Source organism: Lepus europaeus, chromosome X (genome assembly GCF_033115175.1).
Source record: "Lepus europaeus isolate LE1 chromosome X, mLepTim1.pri, whole genome shotgun sequence".
Classification (NCBI taxonomy): Eukaryota; Metazoa; Chordata; class Mammalia; order Lagomorpha; family Leporidae; genus Lepus; species Lepus europaeus.
Window position 1 is genome coordinate 16,151,742 of NC_084850.1, and position 16,299 is coordinate 16,168,040.

At 44.3% G+C, this 16,299-nt stretch overlaps 1 protein-coding gene across 5 annotated transcripts in view; it reads left to right on the forward strand.

Moving 5' to 3' along the window:
* The window catches only part of FGF13 (fibroblast growth factor 13), a 723,070-nt gene that overhangs the window by 37,388 nt on the left and 669,383 nt on the right, over positions 1 to 16,299 (forward strand). For 3 of the 5 annotated variants that reach the window (XM_062183985.1, XM_062183980.1, XM_062183987.1), the window contains exons 1-2: positions 7,475 to 7,573; positions 8,229 to 8,438. Coding sequence is in view for 4 of the 5 variants with exons in the window: in XM_062183980.1 (XP_062039964.1) it covers positions 8,390 to 8,438 (49 nt within the window). In the remaining variant the exon portion in view is untranslated. Of the gene's footprint in view, positions 1 to 6,795; positions 6,814 to 7,474; positions 7,574 to 8,228; positions 8,439 to 16,299 lie in introns of those variants that run through there. The other 2 variants (XM_062183983.1, XM_062183982.1) reach the window with 2 other exon arrangements.

Below are 16,299 nucleotides of genomic sequence, written 5' to 3' on the forward strand. Positions count from 1 at the left end.
TGGGTTACAGTTTCAAGAGAAGGAAGGTACAGGTATAAGTATTTCATCATTAGAAACTCAGGTTTTTATTTCATTTTTTAAGATTTATTTATTTATTTGAAAGTCAGAGTTACCCAGAGAGAGAGAGAGAGAGATATTGCTTTGGTTCACCCAAATGGCCCCAGTGGCCAGGCTGGGCCAGACTGAATTCAGGAGCCAGAAGCTTCATCTGGATCTCCTACATGGGTAGCAGGAGCTCAAGTAGCTGCTTTTCCCAGGTCATTAGCAGGGAGCTGAATGGGAAGTGGAGCAGCCAGGACATGAACTAGTACCCATATGGATGATGATGTTGAAGGTAGCAGCTTTACCTGCTAGGCCACAATGCCAGCCCCAGCTTGTTATTTCTTGGCCATCAGCAAGTCATTCTTCTTTCCATAAAAATATAACAGTTGTATGAACCAATGGGTACCAGGAATCTGTGGGCATGGATAAATCCACACCCTAACCCTTGGTACTTTAAAAAGTTGTGGGAGGGTACTTCAAGCAACTACCCCAAAACACAGAGAAACCAGAGGCAAAAGTGAAGGTCACTTAAACCATAAAGGAGAGAAAAATTCTCAGAATCTCTCCTTACTGGAAGCCTGGGAAAGGACAGGATTGGAGAGAAACAGAGAAACTGGGGTCTTTGAGGGATTTGGCATGGAAGACATTCATTAGGAATCAACAATAACTGTGAAAGGAAGGGGGAAGGGCGGGGTTGGGCAAAGCAAAAAGCTGAACTATGATGTAAGACCAACAAAGCTCCAGCAAACAAGACAGGGAGCTCTGGAATGAGTATTGTCTATCAGAGGGGGCTATGTTGAGGAAAACTGGCCAGGCCTCACTCAGCCACTGGATTTGGACTGCCACAGGAAGGGCATAATCTCAGTGGAAGCAGTTCTACAGTGAGGCCAACCTTTGATGGAGATGACAGCTAGAGTCTGCACACTCATCTCACTCCCCTCAGCTGGGTACTAAGCCTCTCTTGGAAGGGGAATCTGGACAGCACACCTTTAATGTCAACCACATGGGGCATCAGGCATTGACTGTAAATGAATCAAAGTCCAGTAAGGCCTGAGACCTCTGCTTTCACTTTATCTCTGGGAAAGTTTTAAAGAAAGTACTTGTTAGTCCATAATATTTACAAAATTCTGCCATGGCATGTGGTGGAAAGAGCAGGGACTTTGGTAGTAGAAGGATCCCCTTGAGTCACAATCCTTGAATCAGTAGTTGTATGGTCTTAGGTAAACTGCTTCACCTTTCTGTACTTCTTTTGTCATCTGAAAAATGTAGATAATAATAGTCACTAATTCAGAGGGTTGCTGCCTTAATTTAGGTTTTCATCACTATAACAAATAAGATTCGTATGTAGGGATGAAATTTATTTTGGCTCACAATTTGGGAATTTTGCCATCTAAGACTGGGTGGACCCATTGGTTCAGCCACCTGATGTGGCCAGAGGATGAGGATGGCAGAGCACATGTGGAGGCAGAATCACAGGGCAAGCCAGGAAGCAAAGAGAAACAACTGGCTGACTCAGGCTTATATAACCAACCTTTCATGAGAACTACCTTCTAAGGGCATGCTCAAGGACCTCCAACTAGCCTCACCTCACAAACATCATATTTGGATGTAGCCTCTGCCCTTAAACCAGCAACTATTAAAATTAATTTATTAACTATTAACATAAGACTTTGGGGATCCAGATTTTAACACATGGGCCTTTGGGGGATACCCAAACTAGTATCCATGCTGTAATAGTTGATTTGAGTAGAAAATAGCATAATATAGATATTTAGTACAATCAAGAAATGCAATAAAATATTGGCATGATGATAATGATATTTATTATGTTTTATGTGCCAGCCACTATGTTATATCATGGGATGGGCATAGGAGTCAGTCTTAGAAAGTTTTACATGGTCCTTGTCATCCAGGAATTCATAATATTATTGAAAGAAGTCAAAATATAAGCAAGTCTAGGTATGCTAACAACTTACTAATATATCAAAAAATATTTTAAAAAGTAAAATTAGCTTTTTTTCCTTTACCATGTCAGTATGACTACTGGAGTCAAGGCAAGAGCAGGATCTGAAAATCTTCTGCAAACTGAGAAAGGTCAAGTTTTTTTGTGTGTGTTGTTTATTGGGAAAGATGATAGCTAGGTCCTCCGTTTTGGATGTAGAGAAAGTGAGGATCATGCTGTGAAGAAAAGGCCAGCTTTGATTGTCCACCCCTCTTTGACATGAAAGATTCCTAATGTCATGTAATGATAGGTTTCTGGGTGTAGGGCTGATGCTGCCCAGCGATATTCATTGTTTCAGAGTGAGACCAAATCCCTTGAATAAGCACTGGCTCATTGTTTCCTCCTTCACTGGAGAAGGAAGTGACAAAATATTTAAAGATGTTTGTTCCTGACAGGCATTCCAATATTAAGTGATAGTTGTCCGAATGTTCAATTTTATGGGAGGCAGAAATTCATGTGTCTGCTTGCTGAGATTGGAAAAGTCTTGGTGTTGTCAGAAAAATCATTGACCTTTCTCTCATAATGTTCCTGACTCTAAAACCCCACTCTTGTCTGTAGTATATAAACTAAGGGAACAGAGAAGACTTAGCCCCAAAAAGATTCCGGTATTGTTATTTCAGTTATTGGTGCCATGTACAAAGTGCCCCCACCATTACAACAAAAATGAGTGGCTTAAAACAACACATCTCTGTGTCAGGAATTTGAACAGGATGCAGCAGGGATTTATTGCTCTTCTCTGTTCCGTGAAATCTAGAGGGTCTCAGTCTGAGTGGCTGGGAGGTGGCTGGGGTCATATGTCAGGGACCTTGGTTCTTGCCATCAGATGAGTTCAGGTTCCCAGTTCTCCTTCACATGCTTCTTCATGTGGCCAGCTTAGGTTTTCTTATAACATGGGTATTAGATGTCTTACGTGGTGGCTGGATTCTTTCAGAGAAAAAGTGGAATTGCCAAGTCTCCTGAAAGGCTTGGACCAGAACTGGCACAGCATTACTTCTGGCACATCCTATTGGTAAAAGCAAGGCACCAAACAAGTCTGGATTCAAGGAGAAGGAAAATAAACATTGGGGTGAATTAGTATGCACTGCAGGATTAGAACTTGTGGGTCACTATTCCAGTTACCATTGCTACACAGTCTGTTACCCTAAAACTTATGAACAATTTAATTTTGCTAACAATTTCATGAATCAGGAATTTGAGAACTCCACTGAATAGTTCTCCACTGAGTTGTCTCTCTTGGGGTTGCAATCAGATGTCAGCTGGGACTCCAGTCATCTGGAGTTTTGACTGGGCTGGACAAGTAAGGTTGATCTCTTGCTTGGCTGGCAAGCAATACTGGCTGTTATTTGAGGCTTAGCCAGTACTGTCAGCTGTAGAGCCTAGATATGAACTCTCTAATATGGTATTTTCAAGGTGGGCAAACTTCATACATGGTGGTTGGCTTTCCCTAGAGCAAATGTCCAAAGGCGGCTGGGTAGATGCTGCATGGCCTTTTCTAACCCAGCCTAAAATTAACAGAGCATCACTTCTATCATGCTCTATATGGTGAAACTGCTACAGGCTCAGCCACAATGGAGGAGAGAGTACATATTGCTGCCCCATCAGTAGCCATGTTTTGAAACTACCACAGTGGTTATCTTCCCCAGCTGTTGTGTTACAGAAATATACCAACTCACCTGATTGTGATAAAAACCAACATTAAATCATGATGTAGAAAAACACTGCAGAGTTTGAATCAGAAATGAATGCCTTTTAAATTCCTAGCATTTGATTATGAAAGTTCAAATTGCTGATCTGTGAGCTTAAAAATTAAAGTCACCTTCAAATACTAGATCGTGGCCCAGTGGGCCCTTCTGTATCTTAAGTATCCTGGCTAAAAGTGTAGTTTTGCCAGGCTGCCTCCTTTGGTTTGGAAGCAGCTTTCTACTGTGTTTTCACAAAAGAAAAATGTTTTGTCCAGCGAGCAATCTTGTCACTGAAATATCTAATTCAATGGTGCCTCATGAGAATGTTTTTATATTCAAGTAATTCAAAATGTCCAGGACAAAGCCTTAAGTGTGTGTGCCCCTCCATAACCCGTTAACTTCAACCTTACCCTCTAGCAAAGACAATGGAACCACATGGCATCTTGCCTAGAAATACTGCTCAGGGCCTCTGGAGGTTGAACTAACCTAGAATCCAGAGGCTGAAGTCTTGAGGCATTTGGAGATTGGCAGGAAACAGACATCAGGGAGACAATAAGGCCAAGAGGGTAACTCTCAGAACTTTTCCCAGATTATTGCCAAAGGCTCAGCCCTCTTTGCTTACTCCAGAAAACACCCCAGCCCTCTTTAGAGGCATGGTCATGCAAGGTTTTGATTTAGAATATTGCTTTAAATCCAGGATTGTCATTTGACTCGACAGAGTAACACCTGTGCCCCTACTTCCTCAGGTCTATGGAATTATCCATCAGGGAGATTAGATGTGACACATTTTATCACACTGATAAGGCAGAGATAAGTAGAGTGACCATATAGAGCAAACTGCTAGCCTGAAAATGAAGGGTACTTCCATTACAATGGGATATGGGAGATGGAACCAGATGGGAAGAGTAAGTGCTTTAAGCTAAGCCCATACTCCATTGAGATGCTTCAAGACTGACTCTGGTGGTGTGGAAAGGACAATCCCAACCTTTCAACCAATTTTGCACACAGATGTCAAATCTTCCAGCTAAACATTCTGTTATCAAGTTGCTTGGGGCTAGCCATTGGATCATGCCTTTCTGACCCAGTACCAACAGTACTGTTCATATTAAACATCAAATGAAATTTTAAAAGGGGGAGGACCCCCTTCCTTTCACAACTCAAGCTATCCCTGCCTTCTCTAGCAGGGTCTTCAGAATCTTTGTTTAAATGAGATTGCTTGTCTTTGCACTTAAATCTTTATAAACCATGATCTTGGCAGGAATGCTCCTATTAAGTCATTTATTTGCCCCTATCTGGACATATGCCAGGGAAGTGTTCTTGCTTGAGTTGTCTATTTTCTTTTTCTTCTGGTTATCTTTGTGGCAAGGGGTTTTCAGGGAAGAAAGAATCTATTTCAGCTGCTTGTGTTCATGGGCAGACTTCACTAATACTCCCAAGCACATATCTCAATTCACCTCAGTCATGTTAACTACCCTAGTTTTAGCCATATGTTGACTATTAGAGTTCTTTAAAGAACAGAGTGATATCTAGCACCCAGCTGGATGTTACCCTTGCTAGAGGTGCCATTGTCTACTATGCTTGGGGAGGGTGAAGGGAGGCAGATCTTACCTGTGCAATCTGTGCCAAGAACTTTTCTATAAATCATGTGACAGGAAAAGACATTCAGAATGTGCACAAGTGCCATGCTCAGTATCTCCAAACACCAAGGCTGACCCTTTCTTCCTAAAGAAAATCTTGTTGCTTATTGGGAGGAGGTGAGAAAAGCAAATGGTATAGATACACATGAGAGAATTGTTTGTGTGTGTCTGTTTGCATATGATAAGATATGAAAGTTTAAAAGGACTTAGCAATTTAGGATTGGCAGACAGGTCCAGTGAAAATGTGCTATTTTCAAGAGGCTGCTAGGTATGTTGAGAGACCATGTGGTGTAATAGAGGAACACTGATTTTAAAGCAAACTCACCTGGTTTCCTATGCAGACTCCCAGTTATTCAAGCTCCAGCAACCATCAGCTGTGCAAACTTCCAGCAAGTTATCTAACGTTTCTGAGTCTCCATGTCCTCATTTGTAAAAAGAAAATCACAACAGTACCAACACTCCCTATGTCTGATTGTGAAGCTAAGATTATGAAGTAAATAAAGTGTTGAGTTCATTGTTTGGCATTAGCTAGGAAATAAGTCATTTGTAATTATCTTTGCATGTAAATTATTTAGGAACTCTTTACCCTCTTCCCCTGGCCCTTTCCTCTAAATCCATCCAAGCCTCCACCCCTTTTGAATTCTGATCATTTGAACAGAAATTCCTTCCTTCCTGGACTACTGATATTAATTAATGGTCTAACCTTGGGTTGGGTAATCACATTGTGTCATCAAGCTCCAGATTATTAGATATTACAAGCAAAGCAGGCCTCCAGTTCCTCCCAGACTGAGAAAGGAGGCTGCAAATTGAGTTTAGAGGGTTGCTGACCTTTAGCCCTGGGCTGGCAGCAGTGGCAGCCCACACTCCTGGTCTTGAAAGCCACAGCAGGCTCTCATAATTGAGTTACGTCCTGGGATTTGGTAGGACTAATCCATCTATATGATTTCTTCGCCTGGTTTAATACTATTAACGAAACCGAATTAGGGAGCTGGTGGGGTTGAATTGACGAGAGTGGGGGAAACGGGTTTTCTGCATCTGCATAGTGAGGCTGAAGTCTTTGGTCTGATTAGTGGACTGCTCTAAAGGCCAACTTCTGCTTATGGTCACCTTAGTCCTTTAAATGAGTGCCAGGCTTCCAGTGATCTGCAAGCTCAGAAAGGACCATCCCAGAAAAGATTTCCCAGGACGGTCCCAGGAGCTGATTCCCAACTTCCATCTGCACTGCCCCCCCCCCCCCCTTCCCTTTCATTGACTCCTCCTTCTTCCCCATCTGACCCCAATAGGATAATTTCTGAGAAGTTCTCCTTGGACTTCTAATTTTCAGGGGACCTTCCCGAGGATTTTGTCAGAAGCATACCCCAGACGAAATGTCGATCCTACTTACTCTTCTCCAGCACTTGTCCCAAGTCCAACCCTCAGCCTGTTTTCCTGGGCTTGGCCTTGCTAGACGGTGGGTACTCTTGGGTCCAGTTTGCCAACCACAGCGACCAGCCCTAAGAGGAGGGACCTACGTGTGGGGATGGGGGTGGGGGTGGGGGTGGAGGTGGGGGTGGGAGTGGGAGGTGGCAGCCGCTGAAGTCAGTTTACTCTCTGCCCTGGTGTCACCCAGATCCCAGCGCGCTCTTCTCTCATCCCAGAGAGCCCCGGTGTTTTAACTTAGGCAGCTGGCCTGAGGCGTAGACTCCTGGTATCCCGGACTGAGATTCCATTGCTCCGCGCAGGCAGTTGCCAACAGCTGAGTCCCCAAAGTGTAGGTAGCTCCCTGCGCTGACCGGGGCAGCGCAGCCAGAGAAGCAGGAGCTGGGAACAGGAGTAACGGACAGAGGGGGACCGCCCAGTTTTAATTCTGGCGACCAACAATGGAGTCCGCTCTGGCAGCGCCCGCGCGGGCCCTACGCATCGGAAGGCTTCGGGGGACGCCCGACTGACACGCGCGCCCGCGCTCCGCGGGGTTCGCCGCGGTTCGGCCGGCAGGCGGCTGACGTCGGCGCGCCCCTGCCGAGCTCTGCTTTTACTACAGCCGGCAGGCGGCTCCGTGGAGCCCCGCCCTCGCCGGCCCCCGCCCCCCGCGTGCCCACACCTTGTCGTTTATATAGAAGGCGCCGCGGTGTCCGTTCGCAGCTCTCTGGGACCTGAGAGTTCTTTGGAAGGAGAGCGCGAGCCAGGGAGCGGGCGATCTCCGAGGGGGTGTGGGTGTAGGGAGAGAGCAGGTAAGGGCCATTTGTTACCGCTCCTCCGCCCGCGAGCAACTGGGGACCTCCTATGGGCCAAAGAATAGGACCCCGAAATGCATTAATTAGAAAGAAAGAGGCGAACCCCCCCCCCCAACCTGGTTCTCCGCGGGCGAAAAGCTGCGCGGTTCTGCGGTGTAACAGGCTCACACGTTGCTCATCACATGTGCAAACATTTCCCTTTCGGGGAGGCTCGTTATTTTTAAGTGAATATTTTCGTCTTTGCTTTTTTTTTTTTTTTTTTAAACCTTCCTCCGGGCTTTATTTTGATTGAGTTGGCGGCCCGCAGCGGATTGGGAGAGGCAGGGGAAAGCAGCCCGCCAGTGCGCCGGCAGCCCACCTAAGCAACTCCCGGCGCGGCCCGCGCTGGCCCGGCGAGCGGTTTGCGCCGAGCCCGGGGAGGCCGGCGGCAAAGCCGGGGAGTCCTAGCCGCGCCTCTCGGCCGCCCTGAGGGTGGTGAGCGCGGCGTTGGGCCGGCGGCCGCGGGGCGCGGAGGAAGCATCGTACCGCTTTGTTCACTTCTTGAGCGCGGCGAGCTGCTCCTCCCGTGGCCGGCCGCTCGGGCTCGCGGCGGCGACGGCGGCGGCGGCGGCTCCTCCTTCACTCCTCTCCTTTCCTCCCCACTCTCTCGTAGGCAGCGGCGGCAGCAGCGGTGGGGAAAAGCGGATTCCGCCCCGAGCCACACCGAGGGGAGCTCGCGGTCGCGACTTGCCGCCCTAAGCGCTCTCCCAAGTCCGACCCGCTCGGCGAGGACTTCCGTCTCCTGGCCGAACCCTGTCAAGCAAGCTGGGATCTATGAGTGGAAAGGTGACCAAGCCCAAAGAGGAGAAAGATGCTTCTAAGGGTAAGCCCGCCCGCCGAGCCCTCTTGCCTCCCTTCTCTTGGTTTCCCTCGACCCCTCGCGTGCGCGCCGCCCTCCGGTGGCTCCCAGCCTCCCTCCTGGAGCCTAAGCTGCCCGTGACCTCTGCGACCCGGGGCGAGAAAAGGGAGGGGCGGGGCCGCTGTGGGGTCTGGGTTTGCACCGCTTCTCTTCTTCCTCACGGAATTGTCGCCCCTCGAGTGGCTCCAGCTTCCTCCACTCCCCCTCTGGACGCACGGTGGTGGCGCTGCGGGCAGATGAAGCTGCTGCAGCTCGGAGCGCCAGGAACCGCGCTGCCTGCCAACGGCCGCTTGCCTGACTGTGCGAGTGCATGTGTGTGTGTGTGTTTGTGTGAGCGACTGTACATATGTGTGCTGCGCGGATGCAACATGGTGACATACTCAGAAATCTGCCCCGTTCTTCGAACCCAAGCTTGAACCCAGCTTCAGCCCCCTCTCCCCGCCCCCAATGCAAACAAAGAGCCTGGCCGAGATGCAGAACCCCTCCCCCTACACGCTCTCCCCCCACACACACACACCCCATACTCCCCAACTCGCTACCAGTCCTACACCCTGTGGAAGGCTGGAGCTTGCACCCTAAGACAAGCCGAGTGCAAAAGTGAGCAATCTCGGTGCCTCAGCGCCGCCCGCGCTGTGCCTTGGAAGCTCAGCCTAGCCATGCCCTGGGAGAACAAAGGCTGTTGTTCCCTTGCCACTAGTGCCCGGAGAGAGTGGACCTCCGTGGGAGGGGGCAGTCCCCTCCCTTCACTTGCTTGGGTTCAGCCACCTGGCCCAAGACACCCGGCCCCCAATACTCCCCACCTAGAGTGCGCCTCTCGGCTTGGGCCTCCCACTGGCAGGTTGGGGAGGCGCAGCAGAGCAGGACTATACTGGGGAGAACTCGGGCTAAAGAAGGGGCGCTCTCACCTTGGTCACACACACAGCCGCCTGTGTTGGCTGAGGATCTGGCTGAGCTCCGGAATGTAAACTGGAGGTGGCAGCCTTGGAGACCTGGGTGCAGAGACAGGCGCAGAGAGAAAGTGTGGAAGAGCAGTGGCAAATGGCAGCTGTCTTAGGTGCAAGTGTTCGGAATGGCCACAGAGCAGACCCTGAAGTGGGCTGGATTGGCCTTGAGTGCCCCACACACTTCAACTGCAGCGCCCGATGCCGAGTCCATGCTGCAGAAGTGGGACTGCAGCAGGGGGAGCCCCAGCTTTCGTTCCTCCCTGAGCCCTTGGGCCCCTTTCCCTCTCACTCTTCTCTATTCCTTTTTCTCATCTCCTCCTTGCCTCTCCTCATCTCCGAGTTTTCCTTCTCAGGAGATTCTAGGGCAGCGTCAGCCCTCCCCCTGAGAAAAGTTGTCAAAGTCTTCAGCTCAGGACCTTTATACTTATTTTTTAAATGGAGTAATATCTCTTTAACTTACAAAGGGGTTAAGGAAAGGCTGAGGAAGTTTATGAGGAGTTCAATCTGGTGTCCAGAGGCTCAGTGTTGCCACCAGCCCGGCTAGAATTCAATTCTCTCCAACCCAGCCATTCACGTTGGCTGTTTCAGATGCCCAGATTAATTGAAAGAGTAACTTGGCAAAGTAAAACTGCTGCTATACATTTTCAGGGCTTTCCTAATTGTGGAAAGTCTCAAACTTGCATTCATAGGATAAAGCACACCGATTTCATAGTCATTAAAAGGTTTTGTTTTCCACTGAAGGCCCAGAAAGGTAAATACAATCAAAGATTCTAGCACCAAATGATCTAGGCAAGTCATTTTGCTTCTGTTTCTGAGTGTTTTTAAGGTTTGATTTTGGAATTTGGTGCCTGATTTCTATCAGGTGGTTACCTAAGGCTTATTTTGGGCTACCTTTGGGGAATTCTGAAGCCAAACTTATTTACAGAAAAGTAAGTTGCTCTTTTAGGAATGTCATTTGCAATTGTCCAGAATGGATTAAGAAATCTAGAAATGACAGGCTTCTGTAAGTCAGTAATGAATTATTTTGGTAGGCATTGTCATGACATGTTTTTACATTGTCTTGCCACATGTGAAACTGCATACCTCTCTAGAGGAACTGTGTAAATAGCATTTGGAATTATGGTTGTTACTAGAACAAAATAATTGTATAAGGCAACTTTTAAGATGAGAGTTTACTTTCTCAATGAGAGGAGATTTGGGATCTTCTAGCTGCTAAGAGCAAGAATGCTGTTTCTGCCTTTTGTTCTTAAATTTAGAACATAGTCAAAATAGCAAACATTTAATAGTCATTAATATTTTTTCAAATATATGAAAAGTGTTACGTGACTAGATTTTAAAGCCTACTTCTGGTATTAGGGATGAAGGATACCAAGTCAACTCATATTTTTAGCCAACCAAGTTTATTTATATTGATCATATTTATAAAGAGGTTTGATTATTTACAAATTTCTCATATCAGCCAGTTTTGGATTTTTTAAGCTAAGGGACTAATTAGCATATTCTTTGTAACATAGAAAAATATGTGATCAAACATCTAATAGAAATCTTGAACTCACATTTAATCTTCAACAATGGTGTGACAAATGATTGAATCAAGTCAAATAATATAACAGTTTCAATTTCCCAATCTGTTTTCAGGGCCTACTGCTTGTTTAAATTCAACCTCCTAGCCCATCACTTGGGGCTTATGACCACAGCCTGTCATTACCACAAAGATTATCATGGACTACAGTGCTTTTTTTGGTGGGGGGTGGGTGGGTTTCAAGCACAGGTTGTTATAATGAGTTCATATGAGAACATATAAATTGATGATTGCACTTTTAAATGATATTTTCTTTAATTCATTAAGGTTAAGAGTAATGATGGATGATGGTCTTTGTGGTAATCTTTTCAATAATATAGCCAGACAAGATAGACTTCTGTTTGGGATGGGGGCTGGAATCTTTATTCTGATGAAAACTACGAAAAAGATCTCTTATTTATCCAATTACTTTTGTATATTTATTTATACCTTCCATAAACACTAAAATTGGCAGATACGTGTATAGTTTGGGTGATACAGCTCCTGAACCAGAGGATTTGTTTCCATTTCAGGGAAGAAGAAAGCATAACATTTGTTTGTTCAAGCAGATATTCACTTAGCTTTGACTCACTCTTCTCTGCCTTGTCACATAAAATCTTTTCAGCAGTCCTCTGTTGGAAAAGCACTCAGTGAGGGCTGTGTCTGGTTTATTACAACCATTTCCCTGTGGTATCAGAAAACTTGTAGCCTATTACAGATAAAACCAAATCTTTTTCTGGACTGAATAAAAGTGCTAGTCAATTCTCAATTTCACATTTGTCATTTGGTTTGTAGCTACATGTTTAGAGTTGGACATGTTTTTCAACAACTCTTCTGTGTTTGGCCCAAAACCCACCATATTTAGGCAAATTTCAAAACCATGGAGGTTCTGGAATCATCACTAGTGTCAGGCTGGTTCATGCTGTCTCCTGGACAATGAAAGGCAACTCTACAAATAGTTCAAGAAGCCGGCCACTTCCATAGATGCTGCTGTGATTGATTGTGATGCCCATGATTTTGGTATTGATGGTTTACTACCTGATGGTTCTATCAGATGTCTTTATCAGGCTCAGGCCCAGTAAATTGGGTGTTTTTAGAGGTATGTTATAATAAATCATGATGTTGGTGAATTGTTATTAAAAATTAACTATCTACTTAGTAGTCATGTAGGGACTTGTTTTTACTACCTTGTTATCATGGACCTGTGGATTTATGGGTATAAGTACTACTATCTTCTGTGCTAATTGAAGGTGGTGATCACAGCTTTGGGTAAGGAGTTGTGGCTGGGGTGATCTCTAATCAGAAATGTTACTTTGTTCTTGAGGATAGGCGGAGATGAGGGTACAATGCCTGCAAATCCTCTGCATTATCATTTTAAAAAGACATTTAAATTAAAGTGAGAAAACAAGAGAGTGCTTCCATATGCTGGCTTACCCTCCCCCCAAATACCAACAGTGACCTGGGCTGTGCTAGGCTGGGCTAGAGCATGGTCCTGGAAACTCAGTCCAGGTCTCCAGAATGGGTGGCAGGTGCCCAACAACTGAGCTAACATCTGCTGCCTCCCAGGTCTGCAGTACTAGGAAGCTGGAGTCAGGAAATGGAGCAGGAAATCTAACTCGGGCACTCTAATATTGAATGCCAACATTTTAATCTTAACCACTAGGCCAAATGCCTACTGCCATTATCATTTCTAGTGGTCTGAAACTTCTTTATTGACAGATGCTGCAGCTAAAATCGGAACAACTGAGGGCATGGGTTAGGGGTCTTGTATCTTCTCCCTATCTTAATACTACTTACTCAAAGTCTCCTTTGAGTAGAGTTATTATTATTAAAAGAAGTTAGGATACTTCCTAGGGCTGGAGATGTTGGTGACTTTGGAATGGGAATGGAAACTGGATTGGAACATGTGAGAAGTTGATAGTCCACAGTAGGTAGATGATTAATGTATAGTGCCTTTGAAGACAGGATCAAGACTGGGGACAGAATTTGAATATAATTTGGGAGTTAAGTTGGAAGACTGACTTGTTAGCCAGTGAGTAGGGTGATGAAATTGTTATCATCCCAGGTCTCTTTGTAGCTGTGCTATTTCATGTCCAAATCAACTCATCTGGGAAATATAATCAACATAGAGCAACTGTAATGTGTTGCAGCTTTTCAAATATATCAAATCAACAGGATTTTTACTGTCTGTTTCATTATGGCTTATATTTTTGAGTTGAGAAACTTGGAAAATAATGGAAAATAATTGCCAAGATTAACCAATTTGAGGAGGAAAAAACACATGAATTAAAGTGTCATGGGTCGAGGAGATCCTAGATGTCTCTTAGTTCAACATTACCTTTGAAATGTGAAGATTAGGTACCTAATCAGGTTTTAACAATTAGTACAGAACACACATGTCTGCATGACTCATTTTCTGCAGTCACCAATTTGTTTGCTTGTCCTGAACACATGTCATCAATGGGGTTTATCATAACAGACTGAGGGGTGGATTTCAGGCACATTGTCATATGTAACATGGTTAGTCCATCTTCATCAACTTGAAATGTAAGTTATCTATTTGTGATAATACTGATTATGCAAACTCAGTCAAATCTTACTGCTGACATTTTTTAACATGTCATTTTAGCACTCTTTTGAAAGTCTTATCTTGAGGAAACATTTATTGTGGGGTGTGGATTTCTGAGTAAATGCACTAATTTCCTAAAGAAAGTAAAATAATATATAGTAGTCATTGTGACCACCACTCTAGCCCTTGTCTCCGATTTCTCCTTAAATAGGATGGCCATTTTTTTTTTCTCTAAACCAATGTTTTGCAGGATATTACCCCTGAAAATTGGGGTTTATAACAGAAAGGAGAAAAAATCTTGATTTTTGGACCATGATGGAAATATGAAGGACTACTTTATTAGGGTATTTGCATTGTAATTAAAATCAAGCCTAAATAACTACTGTTTATGGAGATTACTGAAAATCAGTTCTCATGCTTGACTTCTGCCTCTGCCATTTGAAATTACTTTTAACATTGATTTTCAAATTCAACAGTCACTGCCTAGTGACTCCCCCCCACCACCCCCACCCCAGGCAAAGGACTCATAGGTGTCTCTGTTGATTCTTTTGAATCTTAGAGTACTCTTGGTTTCTGTTGGTGTGTAATGTTTTGGTTGACACTCCAGAAAGTACAATGTGGCTGGCCTGAGCTGGGTCACTTGTTCGATCTGCTGCAGAGACATCAGAGTAGGTCTGGATGCTCACTATGTGGCTATAAAGAATTCCCCACTGGGAAAGTCTGTCCTTTTTGGACCCAGACCTGGGAAGAAGGAGATAATCTTCTGGTGAAAGGTAGGCCTGGTTAGAGACTAAATTAAAAAAGAGTTATCTTCTTAAAGATGGCACAAACTCAATTTCCTTTTTTCGTAATTGAAGTTTATGTACAATAATGTGTATAAATCTTTAGTGTGTATCTCAATGAATTTTGACAAACATTTATACCCATGTAATCAGCACAAAGTCAAGATAAATATTTCCATCAACTCAAAGTTCTCAGAGGCTGCTTTCTAGTCAGACTTCCCTCAAAGGCAGCTATAATTTTGATTTCTGTCATATATTAATTTGCCTGTCATTGAATTTCATTTAAATGGAATCACTCTGTATGCATTCCTTGGTTTCCAACACTTGTGGTCACCTCCCTTTTCAGTAAGCTTCCTTCCGCTGATAATATCCCTTCTCTCTGTCTTGTCCTCTGGTTTTTTGGAAGACTTCCATCCTGTCCCACAGTAGGGCACTCAATAAGTTCTTGTACCTGATTCAGCTACAAGTAATAGTTGTTCAGTGATTTGGCAAGGAAGGGAATTCCTTTAAACAGAAGTATACTTTATTAGTAACAGTCATGTTGCTATCATTGTGATAGTTGCTTATGAATTATTGAGCCCTTGCTATTTACTAGGAATAATTGCTTTTATATAATATATATATATATAATATTTCCCACAACAACCAAATGAAGTAGCTAGTGGTATACAGCACATAGAAATTTGAAGTGAGAAAATTGAAACTTTGAGATATTGTATTGTTTGAGATCACACAACTAGTGGGTTGCAAATATTAGTGCATTGCTTATTATTTGTAATATCGTAGTAATCAAGGAATGCATGATGCATGTTGAATGAATTTATCATACATATATCAGAAGTCATTTTATGTATACCATGGATTTGACATGAAATATTACATCTTCATAATGAGCTATGGAGGAGAATATATATACATACACACTATATATATATATACACATATATATATAATCACACTTAAATATATATATAAATGTTCTTGCAGGAGGTAAGGGGAAGGGTCCAGTGCTCTGGTGTGCACTGTTGCTTATGCAGCAAGTGGGAAGCAGTGTTAAGATGGTGGCAGTCAGCAGCACTGGTGGCCATGGGGCGGGGCCAAGGGGGGTTGCTTTCTGCTCCACTACCCACACCTATCAAGGTGTCCTTCTCTCCATACACCTGACCCACCTGCCGGATGCCTCAAATGTTCTTCTCATTTGATAGATGAAAAATCTCAGTCTCAGATATTGAGGCCATTCTGAAGGCACTGAGCTGGAATGAGGATTTGAGCTAGGTCTGGTTGACTCCAAATCCAGCTCCTAACCAGTAACCACCCCAATATACAGCCTTCCTAGGCAACACAGTTTATTCTTTTCTAAGCTAGATTTGCACAGACACAATTACTTGTGCCTGCTAATATGGAAGTAATGAAGAAGAGTGTTCTTATACTCCAGGGTTATGTTTTTGTTCAGCTGAACCAATGTTTGAATACTTCTTCAGTGTCTTTTCTGTACCATACTGTTCTGGGCCTTAGCTTAAGATGAAAGATACCCAGTAATACCATACAGGTGCCCTTTTCTTCCTTTTTGGACTTGAAATTCTGACTTTTCATTTCCCGGTGTGCCTCTCACTTCATGTCTTCAGTTTATTCCCTTGCATCCTTGCTACAGGTACTGGTCAGTCAACTGTGGCTGTCAAAATGGGAGCATTTGTCCATTTGAACACATTGGTAATGTTTTCCAGAACTGTTTCTGTGAGCTTGTTTTATCTGTGTTTTCAAGATTACCCTTCCCCTTAATTCACTATTGAGTAAAACTCTTATTTTTCACCACATGACATATACTTTCAATCTTTCACCAGAATCGCATGTCTCATTTCTCTACATTTATTTCTCAATCCTGCCAGTTCTCCCTCTGTTGCCCCCTTTTATCCCCTTCCTGCTTGTCTTGTCAACAGATGCCAGTGGCTTTTATTAAGTGAATGGGGTT